Here is a 24950-nt window from a genome sequence, read left to right on the forward strand (position 1 = left end):
GGCTCCAAAATCACTGTAGATGGTGATTGCAGCCATGCAATTAAAAGATGCTTACTCCTTGGAAGGAAAGTTATGACCAACAGGGATAGCATATTAAAAAGCAGAGACATTATTTTGCCAACAAAGGTCCATCTGGTCAAGGCTATGGTTTTCCAGTGGTCATGTATGGATGTAAGAGTTGATCTGGAAGAAAGCTGAGTGCCAAAAAATTGATGCTTTTGAACTGTGGTGTTGGAGAAGACTCTTGAGAGTCCCTTGGACTGCAAGGATATCCAACCACTTCATCCTAAAAGACAGCAGTCCTGGGAGTTCATTGGAAGGACTGATGCTGAAGCTGAAACTCCAGTACTTTGGTCACCTTATGCGAAGAGTTGACTCATTGGAAAAGACCCTGATGCTGGGAGGGATTGGGGGCAGGAGAAGAAGTGGACGACAGAGGATGAGATGGCTGTATGGCATCATTGACTCGATGGACAAAGTTTGAGTAAACTCTGGGAGTTTGTGTTGAACAGGGAGGACTGGCTTGCTGCAATTCATGAGGTCACAAAGAGTCAGACATGACTGAGGGACTGAACTGAACTGAACTGGCAGTGTTCAAATAGGCAGCAAGTATATTCCCTTTTTGACTAAGTGCACTCAAATGAGATAAGTGGCATTGAGTCTTAGAATCAAAAATTAATCTTGAAACATTTGAGTTGAATCAAACTTGTCAGTGCCAACTCATATGGGTCTTTCTTGAAAAATCCATCCCTCATTAGGCCAACCTGGTTCCCATCACACATAGTATTGTGTGCAGGCAAAGATCTGTGTTTAACGCTTACGCTATTTTTTCCACTTGTCCATGCATTTCTTTCTTGACATCTTTCAGTGCTTCATCTGCCTCCTGTCTTCACTATCCAAACAGGTTAAAATTACAGCAGACGATGTCTAAGTAGCTAGACTCGCAATTGCTGCCCACTAGGCACTTTGGAAGGACTGAAGCTAAAGCTGAAATTCCAATGCTTTGGTCATCTCATGTGAAGAGTTGACTTATTGGAAAAGACCCTGATGCTGGGAAGGATTGGGGGCTGGAGAAGAAGGGGACAACAGAGGATGAGACGGCTGGATGGCATTACCAACTCGATGGAATTGAGTTTGAGTAAACTCCGGGAGTTGGTGATGGACAGGGAGGCCTGGCATGCTGCGATTTTTGGGGTCGCAAAGAGTCGGACAGGACTGAGTGACTGAACTGAATTGAACTGAAGGCATTTTGGAAAGAGTCTAGGAAGGATTCTTTCCGGTATTAGTATTTTACTTTCAGGGGATTAGAAAGCTTTTCAGTTTGAAGAGTCCATCAATACAAGTATATCTCAAGCGTGAACACTGTTTAATTATTTACTTGATTAGTAATTAGCTGACCTGCTGAGAGTAAGGCAATGAAGGGTTAGTAAACAAGGGAGGATTCAGGTAAAAGGAACGAGTAACTCTTGGAGAAAGTGGACACATGATTAAGGGGACCATTACCTCTATTTTGGTTAAGCTTTAGGTTTTGTTTAGGCTGGCTCTGTAAAGAAATGTGTTGTTTCCAATTTATTTCCATTCATCATCTATGCTTTACAATCTATGTCTTATTTAAGTGTTAAAAGTGACTAGTGACTACTGCTTGTTATCGCAGTGTAGTCCGAGATTTGGTTCTGGTATTCCACAGGGTCTAGCAGAGGTTCTGTAGAGTACTTATTTCTATCATTTGCTGCAGAACTTTAACATTTTTTGGTGATTTCTGGTACTAAGTTGATGAAATACAGGAAAGTAGAGCTCAGGTGCTTTTGGATAAAACCTTAATTTATCTCCTCCCTTCTCTCTGACTTTTCATGTATTGACTCAACCACTCCCATATTGTTGGATGCCTTTTTTGACTCTTATGTCTGCCTCATTCCTTGCATGTGGTCAAGGTCTATTTCATTTCCTGTATCTCTCACATCCTTTGCATCTTGTCACCTGGCAGAACCCTCTTTTATTTTTCATGTCATGATAGTCCCAGCTCTTTCTGGTCTCTTTCTTTCTCTCTACCAGCCCCAACACCCAAAACTTCTCAACCCACATTAAAGTTTCTCTTTTCTAATTCTGGACATACTGCTCCCTTGGACTAAATGTTCTTGGTTTCCTGTTGCTTTGTAGAATAAAGACAAACTCTCCACTTTGGCATATATGATTCTACCTAATGCATAAAAATCCATACAAGCATTTCTCCATTCTAACCCTACAATAATATATACAGCATATCATGCGAGCATAATCATGAGAGATACAGCATGTATGGTTACAAATGAACATTTCTTGTGTTTTTGTCAAACTTGATTATTCACTGATACCTTATAATGCTATACGTATTACTATCTCAGTTGCCTTGATCTAGGATGTCGGAGATCTTTATTTCATAAGATGATCCTAAATGAATTGACAGATATACTGTTTTCCTATTTTTGTACAACAATATCCCATCAACCTTTCAAAACTCCATCATTTTCGTCACTCCTATGGCACACTCAATTGGCTCCTAGCTTTACTTCAATCTACTGTAGCACTGTGTTAACATCACATCTTTTTCTTCTTCATTCTACCATGTAATATAGCAATTTGTGTGTTTATATCACACCCTTTTTCTCCACAACTTGAAGGCCTGCTTCTGGAAAATAGAGATTTTTTTTAAACCTCAGTTTAAGTCCTCATTGTATCCATGACATGTGATTTACTAATCTATAAGGTCAGTGAACTTCAAAGGTTCTTCATTTGTTTGTTTCCATTCCATAACCTGAGAATTCATTCTTCTTGGTAGCATGACCAGAACCATGAACAATTGTCTAATTCTTTGATTCTCATAACTTGACACAAAATAATTGGCTGTGATTCTTAAGTAATCTCTTAATGGTCTTCTTCATAATGCCAGCTTCTGCTATTTGTGACTAATCATAACAGGAGCTTCATTCTCTCAATTATAGGGGTGTATTTTCATTTGATTTTCTATTAAATGAATATAAGAAATGTTAACATATTGCCCTTTTAGATTTTGACATCTCTAAAGAGTCTGTGTTTATTTTTAGAGAAGATCCATTTCTCAGAGCATGCATTAAAAAGCTATAAATTTCACAGAAACTTGCTATGAGATAGATCATTATGACCATCTCAGATCTGGATGGGTTGGATGTGGATTTAGCACGTTTTGCGCATTCGGCACGCCAGGATCTTGATGTAAATGTCAACTTCACGTGAATCCCTGCGCAGGCAGTGGAACAGGTTATAAAATTCAGAATGACGCCTATCTTCATCGCTGGATGTCAGGGATGAGAGTCCTGACCAGGTAATTCGAGTGTCGAACATCTTCTGCAAGACTGGAACAATAACCTGAATACCCAAAAGATAATGGCTTTTATGAGTTTTATTAGTATTTGCTTATCTTTTTTGCTTCCAATTATCAAATTAAGATATGGGGAACACATACAAATATAAAACACTCTAGATATGGATTTTGGAGCCAGCCTATGAGAAAATAATTAGGAATCTAAAATGTAAAATCATAACTCTAGTTTAGTTTTAACTTTCTCTTTTCTTCCTTCCCACTCTCATCCTTTGATTTGAGTAGAACAGAGAAAGAAGACAATTGGAACTTCAATAGCAGATGTCCTGGGATACTTTGAAGAAAGTGCTGATCTTGAAAATTCTGTACTCTAATACTCCTAATCTTGAAAATATTTCAACCATCTGTGCCCAGGAAGAGGCAAGCTTTTGGTGGAATTGGGTGCAATACAGGGAAGGCTTCACATATCACAAATTGCAGTGAAATTCTGATTCCTTTACAGTAGAATATATCACTATGAATGACTAAGCTCCTGATTATGTAGTAGAAGTCTAGCATGTAGAAGTCATGAATCTTTTTCTTACAAACTGAGATATTTCAAAACTCCTTATGCATCACAGAGATCACCTCTATCATTCATGATCAAAGCAAGAAAGCCCTCTGCAGGATGCTCACCTGTTTGAATTGACTCTCTATGAATGCTTGAAGTTTGTCTGACAGTTGCTCACTCTCTGGGGCTCTTGTTAGGATCGTCTGTGAGACTTCTTTCAAACTCTGCAGCTCGTTGGTAAGATGATGCAGAGGTTTATTCCAGGTGTACAGTAAGAAGAGTATCAGCTTACTAAGGTCTTCATTCTAAGCAACCATAAGAAATGGTCTCATTAAAATAATCATAATTCAGTGGTTTTGGTAACATGTTATCTCTGCTCAGAGCAGCTGACCTAAAAAAAAAAAATTTTAGTTGTACCTATGTGTATGCAGAGATTTTTGAAAGCAGTAAAAGTTGCAAAAGTATAAATGTAAGCTATTAGTTCACACTTTACTGAATTATTAAAAATCTAGGTTATTTTAGAAACTAATTCTTCTCATGCATTCTAATTTATAACATGAAGGATTTTCTTTTTTCCTCTGAAATTCTACCACCACTCAGTGAGTTCTTTTATGTTTGTACATTTGTGTGAGAGAAATCTAAGTATTTTATGACAAGTCAGTATGTGCCTGCCGTACCTGACCCAAGAAAAAGGCATTCTACCTGTGTCCACATCATTGTCACCCAGTGATTCTTTCATATTAAAGAATCAGGTGAGTCATTCATATTGATTTTCGATTGGTAATTTGTTTTATGATATTACAACAAAGAGACAATGAAGAAGACATGACATTCCTAAACAGGCTTTCTTTCCTCAGTTGATCCCAACACCAGGCCCCATGCTGGTATCAGGAGTCTGTCTTGTTGACATGTGTCCGGACAGAAAATGGCACAGTGTTGTCCTTAGTAACAGCATCAGTGGGATTCACAATGGAGGGTTTTCCCCCTGGTTCACTACTACTAGTAGAATTGAGCATGAAAATCCTGGGGGCTGAATATCTCTACTTAACATACTTGATTTCTTTACATCCATGAACTGTTTTAGTGGTAAAGAACATAGAACTGAATGGGATTAAATATAGTAATGTGCTAGGAATAGTACTAAGCACATAAAGTGCTTAGTAAAATGTATGGCCACGTAGTAACTCTCAATAAACTTTAAATTCAAGGCTATTGAAAAAAATCCCTCGTCTTCTTCCTCTTTGACCTTTTTCCTTTACTTGATCATCCTCATTATTAATGAGCTTAACAGAGCAAAAGAATGCTGATATCACTAAGAAGGTTGTAGAGAGAGAGGATAGAATTTTAAGGGGTGATGCATGTGAAAATATTTTAAAAAATAGAGGACGAGGGATAATGCAGGAAATCAGAAAGGAGAGATTATAATGGTCAACATTTAGAGCTGCCATAAATGATTAAGGCTTGATATGTAAACAGTTTTGTCCTCAGAACAGAGGCAATTGTTGCGGCCATGAAAAGCAAAGCAATGTTTTATAGGCCATTTGGGGGAGACTTACAAATTAAGAATAAAAGGTGACAGAGGAATGATTGAGAATGATGAATGAGGGATGTATCAGAGAAGTAGAAGCAGAATCAGGAGAATCTAGAAATGCAGACGTGCTGGCTCGAGTGGTGCAGAATAGGACTCCCAAGTAGGCGTCACTAGTAACAGGGAGTACTCAATCCTGGGGTGTGTTTCTTACATATTCTTGAATTTTGCAATCATATTTTACACATGGAAGTTCCCATTCATTTCCTGTTTTCTTTTTTTTTTCATTTATTTTTATTAGTTGGAGGCTAATATGGAATATTACTCAGCCATTTCCTATTTTCATACAGAATAATAGTTGCAATCCTGTGTCGAATGCTTGGGTTGAACTAAAGTTGTCTGCATGTACAATTTATAGATCTGTTCTTGTTTTTGCTACTACAGATCTTTAGTTATCCCTTGATTTCACTTATGCTTCATCAACTGCATAATATAATTTCTCTTCAGTGGCTTACGGTTCCTCCACCTTTTTCTGCATGTACAGGTACCATGACCTCTAATAGTCTGAAGCCTGGTAACCTACGTATTGTCTCATTGATCTGGTGAAAAACCTAGGTGAAAGACTCACGTTCAACTGTTGGGCATTTTCTCTTTCTTCAGGTGCATGGAGGGGATTGGTGTGGCAGCTGTTGGTGGCATTGATATGGTACTGTTTGCCCTGGGCATATTTTTCATCCTAAAAGTGATCAGGCAGTTCGTTAGGATTGTTGGGCATTCAGTAGATGAACCCATTACAAGAACATTTATATGTTTGATAGACATGTAATTTTTTTAACAAGGGAGCATCACAAAATTTGAAATTCATTCTTTTCCTACTTTTTCTATACATTGTCTCTATAAAAATGATTTTATATCTAACTCTTCTAAGTTTAACCTTTTCCCTTCTCTGTTTATTATTATCCTTTTTTTTTTTTTTTTTTTTTTACTATTTAACCAAATATAGTGCATATGTACCAATAGTTGGTGCTTCCCAGGGACGGCAGTGATAAAGAAAATTCCTGCTAATGCAGGAGATATTAATGTTAAATGAGCTCTTAGGGTGGAACACTCATCCCATAGGTTTAGTGTCTTCATGAAGCGAAACACCAGAGAATTTTCTCTTCTGTCTCTGTGTCTGTGTGTCCTTTCCTCTGTCTGTCTTCCCCACCCCCCACCCTGTGTGAGGACACATGGAGAAGCCATCCTGGGAGGAAAGAATTCTTACCAGAACCTCACCTTGCTGGTGCCCTGATCTGGGACTTCTAGCCCCCAGAGCTGTAAGGTAATAAATTTCTGGTGTTTATTCCACTGAGTCTATTGTATTCTCTTACGGCATTCTTGGCTGACAAATACAAATTTATTTATTTTAGACATTTTAAAAAAAGAAAATGAATGAAAGGAGATTGAAAAAATTATTGCACTTCTAAGGAATCTTTGAGATTTCACAAAACTGATCCTTTTTTTGATTTCACCATCTTATGAACTGATGACTTCCTTGACCTAGAGAGTATGTTATTGCAGCCTTCTTGTTTAAAGGATAGTATAGGCCAGTCACTTATGTGAAGTTTCCTTTCGAGAGCCTGGCGGGCCACAGTCCATGGGGTCGCAAGTGACAGACATGATTTAGCAACTAAACCACCACCACCACAGTACTTACAAACTCTTTGAACATTATTGCAGAAAGGTTATGGAAGTAGTGGGACAGCCAGGCAGCATTGATAAACAGGTCTGTAAGGGATCTCAGGGGGGTGTCAGGACCGCAGGAAGGGCATATGTTGCCTTGGCACAGGAGCAAATTTGACATGACCAGCAGCAGGAGCAGGCAGGACCCTGCTAAAATAAAAACATGAGCCATTCTGATGATCTAGTCACCTGAGGTTATCAAATCCATCCTATGGAGGGAAGCCTTCTCTTTCCCTGTGTCTTTTAGCAGGAGTTGGTGCTCTAGTAGCTGGGATGGTGAAGAAGGAGCGCCTTCTGTGTAAATATAGATGGATGACGATATTTGCACAGATAGATGGTCGGAGAAGTAGGTCACTCCTTGCATTTTTGTATTGCTCCCAGAAGTACTTCTCTGCTCTGCAAATATTTTGAACTTAATTCTGAGCCAGAGTGTTTAGGCCATTCTTTCAAAACAGTTTAATTTTGGGACTCTGCAGACTCTGAGCAGCGAGGCCCTCTACGAGTTTGTAATTTTTTCACTCTACATCACTAATCCTTGAATTTTAGACACTGAAATGACAAGAAGTGTACAGTTGATCTGTCTGGTTCGCCGTCACACTGAAATAAGAGTAAACATGTGACTGACTGATCCCTACTATTGAGTACAAAGAGAATACTATGACAAAAAGGATACTGTACCTTGGATCTGCTAACTCACCTTTGTAACCCCATGCATGTCTTTGATACTTTCCCAAAAGCCTTAAAACATCTTAAATTTTGTGTTTCACAGTAACATTGTGAGATAGCCTTCATCTTCACTATGATCATCAAGTTATGTTAATGAAGATGCAATGCCTTGGAGAGGGCAAGTAATTTTCCCCAGGTCCCATTATTAGCAGATGGAGGTGACTGGGCACCAAGCAGTCATCTGTTCACTTCCTGATGTCACATCACACATGCCTGTGGGCTCTCGGTCTGCATGTGTGTAACCAGGACCACATCAGGAGCTGAGATGACTCTGCTTGCAGAGAAAAATATTTTGTCTTTGACTGCAAAGCAGCAGTGACCCTAGAACATTGGTTTTATCCACTTTTTCTGCTCTGTCTATAAAACACTCACTGTTAAAATCTTTGACATTATCAGTGTGGGGGCCTGGTTCTCCTTGCATCTAGGCACCTTGACAACTCTTCTACTTTTATGTATCCTTAGTATTCTCGTTACATTTGTTTCTTCGAGAAAATAGCAAATAAATCTCCAAATGGTAATACAAGAATATTACCTCTCAGCCCCCAGGATCCCATCACTGGCTCTGCAGACACGGTCTGGCCTTTCCTGACTTTGATGTTTTAGGGAGAAAATCCATGTGTCTGGTTGGGAGAAAATCCATGTGTCTGGTTGGGAGCACATCCTGACAGCCATGGGGCTGAGTTTTTGAATCATCGTCAAGAATCTCCTCTTTGATAGTAGAACCAGATCTTCATGTTTCCATGATGTATTGCAATATTTCAGAAATTATTCCTAACCCTACCTTTGGCCAACAGAAGCATAAAATCATAGACTCTTGCAAGCATGATTTTAATATTACTTTTCCTATCTGTCCTTTGTACGTAAGCAGAATTTAAGACTGAAGTAAGCAAGAATTCAGTTTGGACAAGAGAACAGATAAAATAGATTTTGTCCTCCTGAATGAGATCTGAACATGATTCTTTTTCCAATTTACCACAAGAGTGATAATTTAATTAAGGATAAGATATCAGCATTTACTAGATTTTTTTCTGCTCTTAGTTTAAATGGGCATGGTATCTAAGAATAAAATGGTTATTTAAAATTAGGTGATGAAAATCAAAGAAGTGGTTCTCAAAAAGGAGACATATAAATTGGAGAAATTTGGGACTATCTCTCTTATCAACTAAAGGGCTTATTATGACAGGCTAGGAGAATAAGAGCTTATATAATATAGACATATTTGTGTGCATATTTTTCTGTGCATGTATATATGTGTTATGCATAATTATATGCTTAATTCCTTCATGGAACTTTGGAGCTTATAAAATTCGAATTTATAAGAGACAGTAAATATAGCAGAATATCCTAATTCCTAAGGTAATTGATCATTTATTGGTAGATGACTAAGTATATGATTTTTTTTTTCTGTCAAAGAGTAATTTGTGTGTTTGCTTTGGTAGCACATATATTAAAAAACTGGAATAATACTGAGGAGATTAGCATGACCCCTGCCCAAGGATGACAGGCCAATTTGTGAAGCCTTCCATATTTTTCTGTAACAACTTCGACGGGTTGGATGGGAAGGAAGGTGGGAAGGAGGTTCAAGAGTGAGGGGACATAGGTAAAACTATGGCTGATCCATGTTGATGTTTGGCCGAAAGCAGTACAGTATTGTAAAGCAATTACCCTTCAATTAAACATCAATAAATTTAAGTATAAAAATGTTTTTGGGGATCTTATAACAGGTTCAGATGTACACTGTATGCCTAAAGAGGATCTGACTGGAAACTGATTGTGTCAGTTATCATTGATTAGTGATTCATTAACTTTGTAGTTGGATGAGAAAAGTAAACTAACAAACACTATTGCCTGTGACTCAGTGTCATAGCAAGCTATAATCCTTGTCTGCGTTCACTTTTAGGCAGTATAGCGCCCAAACTTTGAAACTGAGGCCGTTCCCAGAAGCCCACAGTCATGAGCTCTGTTCAGGGTTTTTGTTTCTGATGCTGGAGGCTTCTGTGCGCTGGTCCACTAGGTCCGAAACTTTTTCTCCTGAGCATTCTCTGATTCTATCATGTGCACAAGTCTTTCTACTTTGGTTGTCTAATTTGATTCTCTTATTCTTTTGATCAGACTACCAAGTGTCTTTTACGATTTACTTTTCAAACCCTTTTGTGCTTTGATTTTTCTGATGCTCATTAGTGTATTTGCTTCCATGTCTACATTTCTGAGTAGTTTTCAGTATCTACGTATACCCTACCGTATTTGCTTAGTGTCTGGATTTTGGTGTTTAGCATCAGCATACTTTTATGAACTTCATTTTCCTTCTGGTGAAGTTTCTGGTATACAGCTTAAGCTGGTTGGCTCCCACCTGGCTTGTTTGTGTTGTCTCCAAAAAAATTAGAGGACTCTGCTTTCTTTCTAGGCAATACTGCCCCTTCTTTTGATACCATTGCTAATTTTCTGTGATTTCACTGCCTCATAAGCTTTGTCTTTCTCAATCTACTGTAACTCGAGTACTAAGTGTTTCTATGCTGGTATTACTAGTTTATTTCATTTTGTTAATTTTAATTGGAGGCTAATTACTTTACAATATTCTGGTGGTTTTCCATACATTGACAGGAATCCGCCATGGGTGTAGATGTGTTCCCCTTCCTGACCCCCCTCCCACCTCCTCCCCATCTCATCCTTCTGGGTCATCCCAGTGCACCAGCCCCGAGCACCCTGGATCATGCATCGAACCTGGACTAGCGTTTTTTTCACATGTGATAATATACATGTTTCAGTGCCATTCTCCTAAGTCAGCCCACCCTCGCCCTCTCCCACAGAATCCAAAAGACTGTTCCATACATCTTCATGTCTTTTTCTGTTTCACATATAGGGTTATCCTTAACATCTTTCTAAAGTCCATATATATACATTAGTATACTGTATTGATGTTTTCCTTTCTGGCTTACTTCACTCTGTATAATAGGTTCCATTTCATCCACCTCACTAGAACTGATTCAAATGTATTCTTTTTCATGGCTGAGTAATATTCCACTGTGTATATGTACCTCAGCTTTCTCATACATTCATCTGCTGATGGGCATCTATGTTGCTTCCATGTGCTGGCTATTATAAACAGTGCTGTGATGAACATTGTGGTAGACGTGTCTCTTTCTATTCTGGTTTCCTCAGTGTGTATGCCCAGCAGTGGGATTGCTCAGTCGTATGGCAGTTCTATTTCCAGTGTTTTAAGGAATCTCCACCCTGTTCTCCATAGTGGCTGTATTATTATTTCAAATAAATGTCAACATAGTATAATAGAGAATTAAAGGGAATAAAATTACAATAGTATTAGTAATAATACATTCCCCCCAATTATAATCCAGGAATGCTCCCAGTTTTAAATGACACTATCCATGTATTATTGAGGTCCCCTACTCTTTGCCCTTACTACTTGTTTCAATTTGAAAAAGAATGTAGAAAACAATGGAGTGGAAAATTCTGAAAATCACCTTGGATTTTTGATGCCTCAAGGTTAAGTATGTAATTATTAGTTTTTTATAGTTAGTGGGGCTATTCTTAGTCATATAACTCATTGTAGGGTGATTGCTATTGAGTAAAGGATGCATACTGTGAAGTGCAATCACCAAACAGGAGACTGGAAATAAAGAAAGCAATGTCAGGAAGACACAGGCTTCTATTTTGGAAGGAATAACTAACAGTGTCTGTCATCTACAGTCTAATCTTCAGATTTTTCAAAAAACTTATTTTTCCTTGCCCATTTAATATTTGGGTTGTTTGATTTCTTCTACTATTGAGTTGCATGAGTCTCTTATATATACCTGGATATGAAGCCCTTATGAAATATGTGATTTGCAATTATTTTTTTTTATTCCATAGGTTGCCACTATATTTTATTGATGACTTCTTTTACTATGCAGAAGATTTTGAGTTTGATGTGGTCTCACTATTTATTTTTTCAGCTCTTGCCTTTGCTTTTGATGACTGACTTGTTTGAGCTACTTGTATTCCAGAATGCAGTCCTTTATCAGTTGTTTTATTTGCTATTATCTTCTCCCATTCTTACCAAAAGACACAAAGTGGCTGAATGGATACAAAAACAAGACCTATATATATGCTGTCTACCAGAGGCCCACTTCAGTCCTAGAGACTCATACAGAATGAAAGTGAGAGGATGGAAAAAGATATTCCATGCAAATGGAAATCCAAAGAAAACCAGATTGGCAATTTTCATATCAGAAAAAATAGACCTTAAAATAAAATCTATTACAAGGGATAAAGAAGGACACTGCAAAATGATCAAGGGATCAGTCCAAGAAAAAGACAAAACAATTTTAAATATTTATGTACCCAACATAGGAGCACTTCCATATACAAGGTGAACGCTAACTGACATAAAATGGGAAATTGACAATAACACAATAATAGTAGGGCATGTTAACACCCCACCTCTACCAATGGGTAGATCATCAAAACAGAAAAAAATAAGGAAACATAAACCTAAAGGGAACTATTAGAGCAAACAGACCTAATAGATATCTTCAGCACATTCCATCTAAATACAGAATACACTTTCTTCTCAGGTGAACATGAAACATTTTTCTCATCTTGGGTCACAAATCAAACCTCAGTAAATTTAAGGAAATTGAAATTTTATCAAGGATTTTCTCTGAGCACAACACTGTAAGACTAGATAATGACGATAGGAATAAAAAAAAAATTTAAAGACCAAAAACACATGTAGATTAAACAAAACATTTCTAAATAATGAACATGTTACTGAAGAAATAAAGGAAATTGAAACAGTCTTAGAAAGAAAGAACAATGAAAACATGATGATCTAAAACCTATACGATTCAACATAAGCAGTTCTAAGAGGGAAGTTTAAAGTAATACAAATCCTACCTCAAGAAACACAATGAAATGACCACCTAACTTTACATATTTTTAATGCTTTTTAAATTTCTCTTATCAGTGTCTTAAAGGTTTTATATAAAATCTTTCAACACCTTGCTTAAGTTTATTTCTAAGTGTTTTATCTTTTTGTGATGCAAAATTAAATGGGATTGTTTTCTTTATTCCACTTTCTGAGAGTTCATTGTTGATATACAGGTAGGCAACTGACTTTCGTATATCAGAATATAGTAAACATAATGTATGCTACATCTTTAAAGAATAGATATTTTCTGACATGTAAGACATATAGAAGATCAAGAGGTATATGACAAGATGCTCAGCATCACTAATAATCAAAGGAAATGCAGATCAAAAGCACAAGAGATATCACCTCATACCTGTTTGAATCGCTAGTACCAAAAAAGTAAGAAATGACAAATGTTATTGAGGATGTAGAGAAAAAGGGACCCTTATGGCAGAAAGTGAAGAGGAACTAAAAAGCCTCTTGATGAAAGTGAAAGAGGAGAGTGAAAAAGTTGGCTTAAACTTAACATTCAGAAAACTAAGATCATGGCACCTGGCCCCATCACCTCATGGGAAATAGATGGGTAGATAGTGGAAACAGTGTCAGACTTTATTTTTTGGGGCTCCAAAATCATTGCAGATGGTGATTGCAGCCATGAAGTTAAAAGACGTTTATTCCTTGGAAGGAAAGTCATGACCAACCTAGATAGCCTATTAAAAAGCAGAGACACTACTTTGCCAACAAAGGTCCATGTGGTCAAGGTTATGCTTTTTCAGTGGTCATGTATGGATGTGAGAGTTGGACTGTGAAGAAAGCTGAGCACCAAAGAATTGATGCTTTTGAACTGTGGTGTTGGAGAAGACTCTTGAGACTCCCTTGGACTGCAAGGAGATCCAACCAGTCCATCCTAAAGGAGATTAGCCCTGAGTGTTCATTGGAAGGACTGATGCTGAACCTGAAACTCCAGTACTTTGGCCACCTCATGTGATTGGTTGACTCAATGGAAAAGACCCCGATGCTGGGAGGAATTGGGGTCAGGAGGAGAAGGGGACGACAGAGGATGAGATGGCTGGATGGCATCACCGACTCGATGGGCATGAGTTTCAGTAAACTCTGGGAGTTTGTGATGGACAAGGAGGCCTAGCGTGCTGCAATTTATGGGGTCACAAAGAGTCAGACACGACTGAGTGACTGAACTGAACTGAACTGATGCACTGTTGATAGGGATATATATTAGTACAACTGCCATGGAAAAATATTGTGGTGGCTCCTCAAGAAATTTAAAAGAGAACTGTTATGTGATCCATTATCCCACTTCTGGATATACAGTCAAAGGAAATGAAATCATTGTCTCAAAGAGAGATCTGTATTCCCAAGTTCATTGCAGCATTATTCACAATAGCCTTGGTATAGGAACAAACTGAGTATCTTTCAACAGGTGAATGGATTAAAACAATGCAATGTGACATATATAGGTAAATATTATTTAGCCATTAGAAAAAGAAAGAAGTCCTTCCATGTGTGGCAACTTGGATGAACTGGAGGATATTACGCTAAGTGAACTAAATCAGAGAAAGAAAAATACCATGTGATCTTAATTATAAGGAATCTCAGAAACAAAACAAAACAAAACAAAACAAAAAAACAGGATGGAACTCAGAGTAGAAAAATGATTGCCAAAGAATGGAGGGTAGGACAAATAGGAGAGATTTTTAAAGGTTACATATTCTCATGTATAAAAACTTAATGCATTCTGAGGTTCTAATTTAGAGCCCATCAACGACAGGCTCTGTCATCAGAAGAGGATGCAGAAGGAAGCATGACGAGCAAACCTCTAGAAACCAATGCTGCCCCAGTCCCTAGAATATCCCAACCCGGACTCTGGATTTTGCACAGTGGACCATGCAGTAGGGTGGCCGTGAGGAGCAACCCCTCGCCCAAGGTCAGGGGTGGTGACCGAGAGCACCAGGCTGAAATGGCATAGGAGTGGCCCAGAGGAGCTACCCCAGGTCCAAGGTCAGAGGCAGAGGCCAAGGGGAACTATCCCACTTCCAAGGCCAGGGACAGCGGCTGAGAGGAGCTACCTCACGCCCGAGGTCTTGGGCTGCAGCCGAGAGGAGCAACCCCACGGCCAAGGAGTGGCAGCTGGGCTGAGAGGAAGTAACCCAGGTTCAAGGTCAGAAGGGGCGGCCATGAGGAGATACCCCTGGTCCAAGGTAAGGAGCAGTGGCTGCACTTTTCTGGAGCAGCTATAAAGAGATATCCCATGTCCAAGGTAAGAGAAACCCAAGTAAGATGGTAGGTGTTGCGAGAGGGCATCAAAGGGCAGGCACACTGAAACCATAATCACAGAAATCTAGCCAATCTGATCACACGGACCACAGTCTTATCTAACTCATGAAACTAAGCCATGCCGTGTGGGGCCACCCAAGACAGAAGGGTCATGGTGAAGAGGTCTGAAAGAATGTGGTTGACTGGAAAAGGGAATGGCAATCCTCTTCAGTATTCTTGCCTTGAGAACCACATGAACGGTATGAAAAGGCAAAATGATAGGATGCTGAAAGAGGAACTCCACAGGTCAGAAGGTGCCTAATATGCTACTGGAGATCAGTGGAGAAAAAACTCCAGAAAGAATGAAGGGATGGAGCCAAAGCAAAAAAAACACCCAGTTGTGGATGGGACTGGTGATAGAAGCAAGGTCTGATGCTGTAAAGGGCAATATTGCATAGGAACTTGGAATGTTAGGTCCACGAATCAAGGCAAATTGGAAGTGGTCAAACAGGAGATGGCAAAGGTGATTCTAGGATTCAGGGAACTAAAATGGACTGGAATGGGTGAAATTAACTTAGATGACCATTATATCTACGACTGTGGGCAGGAATCCCTTAGAAGAAATGCAGTAGCCATCTTGGTCAACAAAAGAGTTCAAAATGCAGTACTTGGAGGCAATCTCTTAAATGACAGAATGATCTCTGTTCGTTTCCAAGGCAAACCATTCAATATCATGGTAATCCAAGCCTATGCCCCAACCAATAACACTGAAGAAGCTGAAGTTGAACAGTTCTATGAAGACCTACAAGACCTTTTAAGACTAACACCCAAAAAAGATGTCCTTTTTATTCTAGGGGACTGTAATACAAAAGTAGGAAGTAAAAAAATACCTGGAGTAACAGGCAAATTTGGCCTTGAGTACAGAATGAAGCAGGCCAGAGGCTAATAGAGTTTTGCCAAGAGAACACACTGGTCATAGCAAATACCCTCTTCCAACAACACAAGAGAAGACTCTACACATGGACATCACCAGATGGTTGAGACCGAAATCAGATTGATTATGTTCTTTGCAGCCAAAGATGGAGAAGCTCTACACAGTCAGCAAAAACAAGACCAGGAGCTGACTGTGACTCAGATCATGAACTCCTTATTGTCAAATTCAGACTTAAACTGACAAAAGTAGGGAAAATCACTAGACCATTCAGGTATGACCTAAATCAAATCCCTTATGACTATACAGTAGAAGTGAGTAATAGATTTAAGAAACTAGATCTGATAGAGTGCTGATGAACTATGGACGGAGGTTCATGACATTGTAAAAGAGACAGGGATCAAGACCATCCCCATGGAAAAGGAATGCAAAAAGGTAAAATGGTTCTTTGAAGAGGCCTTACAAATAGCTGTGAAGAAGAGAAGCACAAAGCAAAGGAGAAAAGGAAAGATATTCCCATTTGAATGAAGAGTTCCAAAGAATAGCAAGGAGAGATAAGAAAGCCTTCCTCTGCGATCAATGCAAAGAAATAGAGGAAAACAGAATGGGAAAGACTAGCGATCACTTCAAGAAAATGAGAGATACCAAGGGAATATTTCATGCAAAGATGGGTTTGATAAAGGACAGAAATGTTATGGACTTAAAAGAAGCAGAAGATACAAAGAAGAGTTGGCAAGAATACACAGAAGAACTGTACAAAAAAGATCTTCATGACCCAGAAAATCATGTGGTGTGGTCACTCACCTAGATTCAGACATCCTGGAATGTGAAGTCAAGTGGGCTTTAGAAGGCATCACTAGGAACAAAGCTAGAGGAGGTAATGGAATTCAGTTGAGCTATTTCAAATCCTGAAAGATGGTGCTATGAAATTGCTGCACTCAATATGCCAGCACATTTAGAAAAATCAGGAGTGGCCACAGGACTTGAAAATGTCAGTTTTCATTCAAATTCCCAAAGAAAGGCAATCCCAAAGAATGCGCGAACTACCAACAAATGCACTCATCTCACATGCTAGTAAAGTAATGCTCAAAATTCTGAAAGCCAGGCTTCAGCAATACGTGAATCGTGAACTTCTAGATGTTCAAGCTAGTTTTAGAAAAGGCAGAGGAACCAGCGATCAAATTGCCAACATCTGCTGGAACATCCAAAAAGCAAGTGAGTTCCAGAAAAACATCTATTTCTGCTTTATTGACTATGTCAAAGCCTTTCACTGTGTGGATCACATTAAACTGTGGAAAATTCTGAAAGAGATGGGCATACCAGATCACCTGACTTGCCTCCTGAGAAATCTGTATGCAGGTCAGGAAGCAACAGTTAGAATTGGACATGGAACAACAGACTGGTTCCAAATAGGAAAAGGAGTACATCAAGGCTGTCTATTGTCACCCTGCTTATTTAACTTATATGCAGAGTATATCATGAGAAATGCTGGGCTGGAAGAAGCACAATCTGGAATCAAGATTACTGGGAGAAATATCAGCAACCTCAAATATGCAGATGACACCACCTTTATGGCAGAAATTGAAGAGCAACTAAAAACCTTCTTGATGAAAATGAAAGAAGAGAGTGAAAAAGTTGGGTTAAAGCTCAACATTCAGAAAACTAAGATCATGGAATCTGATCCCATCACTTCATGGGAAATAGATGGGGAAACAGTGTCAGACTTCATTTTGGGGCTCCAAAATCACTGCAGATGCTGATTACAGCCATGAAATTAAAAGACACTTACTCCTTGGAACGAAAGTTATGACCAACCTACATAGCATATTAAAAAGCAAAGACATTGCTTTGCCAACAAAGGTCTGTCCTGTCAAGGCTATGGTTTTTCAGTGGTCACATATGAATGTGAGAGTTGGATGGTAAAGAAAGCTGAGTGCCAAAAAATTGATGCGTTTGAACTGTGGTGTTGGCAAGTCTCTTGAGAGTCCCTTGGACTGCAAGGAGATCCAACCAGTCCATCCTAAAGGAGATCAGTCCTGGGTGTTCATTGGGGAACTGATGCTAAAGCTGAAACTCCAGTACTTTGGCCACCTCATGAAAAGAGTTGACTCATTGAAAAAGACCCTGATGCTTTGAGGGATTGGGGTCAGGAGGAGAATGGGACGACAGAGGATGTGATGGCTGGATGGTATCAACCGACTGGACAATGAGAAGGAATATCAGGAGCCACATAGAACTCGGTAGGACAAATGAAAGAAGGGACAAGGAGGAAGGGGAAAGAAGCAGGAGAGCAAGTGAGACAAGCCTGCGCCTGGGGGTGAGGGAGCTGATGCGCAGGGGTGAGATCACCACTTCCATGGCCGTCCACTGGAATGGGGGGAGTCATTTGAAGCTGTTGGGGAATGAACTAACAAACCTGTGACCGTCTGAACGGAGTGAGAACCACATAGACAAGCCATGCTGCTGCCTTTCATACCTCGGACAGGGTTGTAAGTCCACTGGTGTCCACGGAAGCTGGGAGCTGGAGCCATTGGGACTGCGGAATGATCCCAGGGTGAGGACTCCTGTTGACCAAGGGGAGTCAGCCAGATGGGATGGGATGGAGGAAATCTGCTGCATTGAATGCTTCTTAAGGAAAGCCACGAGGCCATAAAAGTAGGGTTCAACTGCCTGTGGAGTAGAGCTATCTCTTTCTCCATGCTGGTACCTGTAGGTTGAGCTATAGAGAAAGACTTCAGTGAGGGTGTTCCTTGAGTGCCTGATGCACTAAGCAATGGAGAGTTTTGAATGTCTATATGCCCTACCCTACCCTATTCTCTGTCTAAATTGTGGGTTTTAGAATTGCAGTATTTTTATGAAATTAATGTCTTCTGGCAGAGTTTCTGGGTTTCAAATTAAGCTAATTCCTCACATCTGGCTCGTTCTTGGTGTTTCAAGAAACTTTGAGAACCTTCCTTCCTCTCAAGGCAATACTGCCCCTTACATTACTACCATTGCTGACTTCCCATACTTTCACTTCTTGCCTACTATATTCTATGTCTTTCTCTATTCACTGTCACTTTAGTGGTGTGTGTCCCTATGTTGGTATTAATATTTATAATGAAGTATTACCCTGATGCAGTAGAGAATCAATAGGACTACAGTTACAACACTAGTAATAAAGTACCTCCAAATTATAATCCATTAATGCTCCCATTTGAAACTGATTTTCTATCTATATACTATTGGGGTCTCTTAACACATTTTCCTTACTTAGTGGCTCAAATATGAAATGAAATATAGAAAACAATGGAGTGGTAAACTCTGGAAATTACATTCCTTTTTATATGCCTCATAGTAGGTATGCAAATATTAGTTTGTTTGTTTTTTTTCCCAGTGTGGCTGTTCTTAGTACATATTATAGCTCAGTGTGGGGTAATTTCTATTGACTGAAGAATGTACACTTTGAACTGTAATTGTCAAACAAATGAGTGGAGATGAATAAAGTAATACCAAGAAGGCACAAACTTTTGTTGTTCTAGAAGGAAAACCTTGCTGTGTCTCTCATCTACAGTCTAATCTTCAGATTTATTGAAACTCTTTATTTTCTTAAGCTCCATTAAAATTTTGGATTATTTGGTGTTTTTTGCCCTTGAGTTGTATGTCTCATGTATTTTTGGATATTACGCTCTTATCAAATACATGGGGGCAGGAGGAGAAGGGGGCCACAGAGGATGAGATGGCTGGATGGCATCACCGACTCGATGGACATGAGTTTGAGTAAACTCTGAGAGCTGGTGATGGACAGGTAGGCCTGGCATGCTGCGATTCATGGGGTAGCAAATAGTCGGACACGACTGAGCGACTGAACTGAACTAAACTGAAATATATGATTTGGAAATACCTTCTGTCAATCTGTAAATTACCATTTGATTTTGTTGATGTTCCTTTGTTTGGAGTTTGATGTGGTGTCACTTGTTTGTTTTTGCAGTTGTTGCCTTGTTGCCTTGGATTTTGGTGTGAAACCCAAAAGCTCATTTAAAAGACAGAAGGCAATAAGATTGCCTCAATGTTTTCTTCTAGGGGTTTAATCGCTTCAAGTCTTATGTTCATCTTTTTAATCCCTGTTAGGTTGATTTTTGTGTATGGTAAAAGACAAGGGCACAGTTTCATTTTTTCATAGCATTATCCAGTTTTCCCAGTGCAATATTTGAAAAGCTTCTCCTTTTCCCACTTGATAGTCTTGGCTCCTTTCTCATAAGCTAACCGACAGTGTATGGGTGTGCGGTTCTTTCTTGCTTCTCTGTTCTGCTCTGTTGTGTCTGCTTTCGTGCCAGAAGCAAATCATTCTGTTTTGATTACTATAGCTTTCTAATACAATTTGAAATCAGCAACCCTAGTCTCGAACGTTGTTTTTCTTTCCCAAGATCACTTTGACTCTTTGGTATTTTGTGATTTAATACAGCAGAATAGACCAAGAAGAGATGGAAAAGGTACACAGAAGAACTATACAAAAAAAAAAAAAATCTTAATGACCCAGATAATCACACTGGTGTATTTTCTCACTCAGAGCCAGATGTTCTGGAATGTGAAGTCAAGTGGGTCTTAAGAAGCACTGCTGCCCATAAAGCTAGTGGAGGTGATAGAATGCCAGCAAAGCTATTTAAAATCCTAAAAGATGATGCTAGTAAAGTGCTCCGCTCAATATGTCAGAAAATTTGGAAAAGCCAGTAGGGACCAAGGACAGGAAGAGGTCAATCCTCATCCCAGTTCCCAAGAAGGGCAGTACTAAAGAATGTTCAAGCCACTGAACAGTTGTACTCATCTGCCATCCTAGTAAGGTTATGCTCAATTCCTCCAGGCTAGGCTTCAGCATTATGTGAATATAGAAATTCCAGAAGTTCAAGCTCGGTTTAGCAAAGGCAGAGGACCCAGAGATCAAATTGCCAACATTTGCTGGAACATAGAAAAAGCAAGGGAATTCCAGAAAAGCATCTGCTTCATTGACCTCACCAAAGTGTGTGGATCACAACAAAGTGAAAAACTCTTAAGGAGATGGGAATACCAGACCAATCTTACCTGTCTTCTGAGAAACCTGTATGCAGTTCAAGAAGCAACAGTTAGAAGCAGACAAGGAACAATAAACTGGCTCTAAATTGGTGAAGGAGTCCGTCAACGCGGTATATTGTCACCCTGCTGATTTAGCTTATATGCAGAGCATATGCGAAATGCTGGACGAGATGAGTCCTAAAGGCTGGAATCAAGATTGCTGGGAGAAATATCAACAACCCTAGATATGTGAATGATACCACTCTAATAGCAGAAAGGGAAGAGGAACTAAAGAGCCTTTTGATGGGATGAAAGAGGAGAGTGAAAAAGCCGGCTTAAAACTCGATATCAAAAAAGCTAAGATCGTGGCATCTGGTCCCATCACTTCCATGGCAAATTGAAGGGGAAAAGATGGAAGCAGTGACAGATTTCCTCTTCTTGGCCTCTAAAATCACCTTGGATTGTGACTGCAGCCATGAAATTAGAAGACGATTCCTTCTTGCCAGGAAAGCTATGAGAAACCTAGATAGTGTGTTAAAAGCAAAAACATCACTTTGCCGACAGAAGTCTGTATAGTCAAGGCTATACTCTTTCCAGTAGTCATGTATGCATGTAAGAGCTGGACAGACAATAATGAAGGAAGAGTACCGAAGAACTTATGTTTATGCACTGTGGTTCTGTAGAAGACTCTTGAGAGTCCCTTGGATAGCACGGAGATCAAACCAGTCAACCTTAAAGGAAATCAGCCCTGAATACTCTTCGGAAGGACTGATGCTGAAGCTGAAGCTCCAATAATTTGGCCACCTAATGTGAATAGCTGACTCACTGGAAAAGACCCTGATACTGGGAAATATTGAATGCAGAAGAAAAAGAGGTTGACAGAGGATGAGATGGTTGGCTGGCATCACCAATTCAAGGGGCATCAACTTGGGCAAATTCTAAGAGATGGTAAGGGACAGGGAAGTCTGGCATACTGCAGTCCCTGGAGTCTTAAAGAGTCAGACATGACCTGGCAACTGAATAACAACAACAACATTATTATAGAAGTTGTAGAATTTTTGTTTCTGTTTTGTGAAAAGTGCCTTGGAATTTTGAAAGAGACTGCAGTGACTATGTAGATAGTTTTGGGTAGTATGGATGTATTAACAATATTAATTCTTCCAGTCAATAAATATGAAATATGTTTCCTTTTGTGTCTTATAAACATTTCTTTCATGTGTCTCTTGTATGTTTTCCTACACAGATTTTTCAACACCTTGCTTAAAGTTATTTCTATGTATTTTTTTGATGCAATTATAAATGGGATTATTTGTATTTCTGTAATTTGTTTTTGTGTATGGATAGGTAACTGAGTTTTATATATTCAAATATAGTATACAAAATGCATGCTAATTTTTACAGAGTAGACATCCCTGCCCCCCTCCTGCAATAAGACATACAGAATGCCCAAGAATTATATGACAAGATGCTCAACATCACTATCAGGGAAGTGCAAATCAAAAGTACAACATATACCAGATCATTCCTGTTTAAATGGCTTTCACCAAAAAGTAAGAAATAAGTGTGATTGAGGATGTGTAGAAAATGGGGGTCTTAAAGCATTGTTGGTAGGAATGAATATTGGTGCAACTTCCATGGAATACCTTCTGGAAGTTTCTCACGAAATTTCAAAAGAATGATATGTGGCCATTAATTCCACTTCTGAATATATATTCATTTCTGAATATATATTTAAAGGAAACGAAATAATTATCTCAAAGAGAAATCTGTACTCTCATATTCATTGCATCAATATTCACATTAGCCTAGAAACAAACTATTACAGGAACAATCTAAGTATCTGTCAGCAGGTGAAGAGATTAAAACAATGTGATGTGATATATATATGTGAATTTTGTTTGGCGATTAAGGAAGAAAGAAATTCTTCCATATTTGGCAGCATGGATGAAATTGGAGGGCCTTATTCTAAGTGAAATAAGTTAGAGAAAGACAGATAGTGTATGATGTCAATTGTAAAGAATAAAAAAAAAAATGGAACTCAGAAACAGAATAGGAAAGTGATTGCCAAGGCTTGGAGGGTGGGGGAAATAGGGACGGGTTTGTAAAAAGTTATACATTTTAACATATTAAAATTATAAGGTCTGAGGATCTAATGTATAGCATGATGGCTATATCTGATAAATTTGTGTAGTATAATTGATGCTGTCTAAGAGAGTGGAACTTGCCTGTGTTCTCTTCAAAAAGTAAAAAGTAAACATGTCAGATGATAGGTATGTTACTTAAGTTAATAGAAAGGGAAAATCTTTTCTAATACATATGTAAATGAGGGTCAGAACTATGGCAGAGGGGTAGGTGGAAATGGCAAGTATACTGGAGTGGGTTGCCATTTCCTCCTCCAGCAAAGCTTCCCGACTTAATGATTGAACCATCGTCTGTGTCTCCCTCGTTGCAGGCAGATTCTTTAGCTGCTGAGTCATGAGTGAAGTCCTAAGAAAACTACCATATGTCCTAGAAATTCTACTATTGGGCATATACCCTGAGAAAACCATAATTCAAACAGACACGTGTACCCCAAAATTCATTGCAAAAGTGTTTACAATAGGCAGGACATGGAAGCAATCTAGATGTGCACTGAGAGAGGAATGGATAAAGAAGTTGTGGTGCATCTATACAAGGGAATTTTAATTTACCTTAAAGAGAACTGTATTTGGGTCACGAGCTGAGGTGGATGAACCTACAGCCTGTTATGGAGAGTGAAATAAGTCAGAAAGAGAAAACCAAATGTTGTATATTAATGAGTATATATGGAATCTAGAAAAATGGCACTGATTAACCTGTTTTCAGGGCAGAAAGAGAGACACAGACAGAGAACATGTTTGTGGATACAATGCGGGAAGGAGAGGGCAAGTTGAATTGAGAGTAACATTGAAACACAGTACATTACCATCTGTAAAATATTAACAGATAGCTGGTGGGCAGTGTCTGTATGACACAGGAAGCTCACCCCGAGCGGTGTGACCACCTGGAGAAGTGGGATGGGGTGCGAGTGTGGGACTCAAGAGGGAGGGGGTATATGTACACTTATGGCTGATTCACATAGTTGTAAAGCAGAAACCAACACACTGTAAAGAAATTATACTCCAGTTAAAAGTAAATTCAAAAAATAATGTATACATCTGTCAAATTCTTATAATCTATACTTTAAATATCTTACAGTTTTATTTGCCAATTCTGTCTCAAACAATACTCTGCTTGTTAGTCACTATTCATGACATTTGATTTATATATGTTGGTGTCTAGAAAGGAAAACGAAGAACTTTGTACTATCTACTGAGAAAGGCAAAATGGAGACTTTTTCGATACTTAAATATCACTTAAGGAAAAGGATTAATAATTAAGTAGTTATCAGTGGATGAATAACCCCTCAGTCTCTGGCCTCACATTTAACTGGACCCTGCTTCTCCTCTTTCTAGTGCTTTGGTAGGATCCTTATCTTTGAGGGCAAATTTAAAAAGTCAGCTTCCATACAAATGTTATAAGTGGGTGCTTAGTCCCCAGAGGTGACAAAGTCCCTTATCACCTGATGCTTCTTGTGTGAAATGAAAGCCTCCCCCTGTATCATTTATGTTTTAAAGGAGATCCTAAAAGCTGCGGTAGCACTGTGGTAGAGGATTTGTTTTCCAGGCTGGACTCCTCTTGTCAGGACTAGATTGGTGGTATATGAAATTTTTCAGGCTGCTTGAGCAGCAGTGGCTGTCTTATGCTTGTATACATATGCCCATCACACACACACACACACACAGACACTCCCCACATAATAAATGACTGGCCTGCAAAAGAAAGTCATGTTCCCATTTGCCAGTGACTGAAGATAAAAAATTTAGCCTTATCTTGCTGTCCTAATTCTCTTATCTTCAGAGTAATATGTGAATGAAACAAGTGAGAATCACA

The 24950-nt window shown here is 39.0% G+C and overlaps 1 protein-coding gene and 1 non-coding gene across 2 annotated transcripts; one reads left to right on the forward strand and one right to left on the reverse strand.

Annotated features, from left to right (window-relative positions):
• Positions 1 to 3189: 3189 nt before the first annotated feature.
• Positions 3190 to 18502, reverse strand: LOC122697818 (placental prolactin-related protein 1-like). Its single transcript, XM_043908816.1, has 5 exons — positions 18448 to 18502; positions 7109 to 7281; positions 6041 to 6148; positions 4010 to 4189; positions 3190 to 3381 (listed from the first exon to the last, which is right to left on the reverse strand). The coding sequence occupies exons 1-5, from the start codon at positions 18500 to 18502 to the stop codon at positions 3190 to 3192; spliced, it is 708 nt and encodes a 235-aa protein (XP_043764751.1).
• Positions 9284 to 9392, forward strand: LOC122697879. The gene has a single exon (XR_006342211.1). It is a non-coding gene; the product is annotated as a U6 spliceosomal RNA (small nuclear RNA).
• Positions 18503 to 24950: the final 6448 nt, after the last annotated feature.

This window comes from Cervus elaphus, chromosome 7 (assembly GCF_910594005.1).
Source record: "Cervus elaphus chromosome 7, mCerEla1.1, whole genome shotgun sequence".
NCBI lineage: Eukaryota > Metazoa > Chordata > Mammalia > Artiodactyla > Cervidae > Cervus > Cervus elaphus.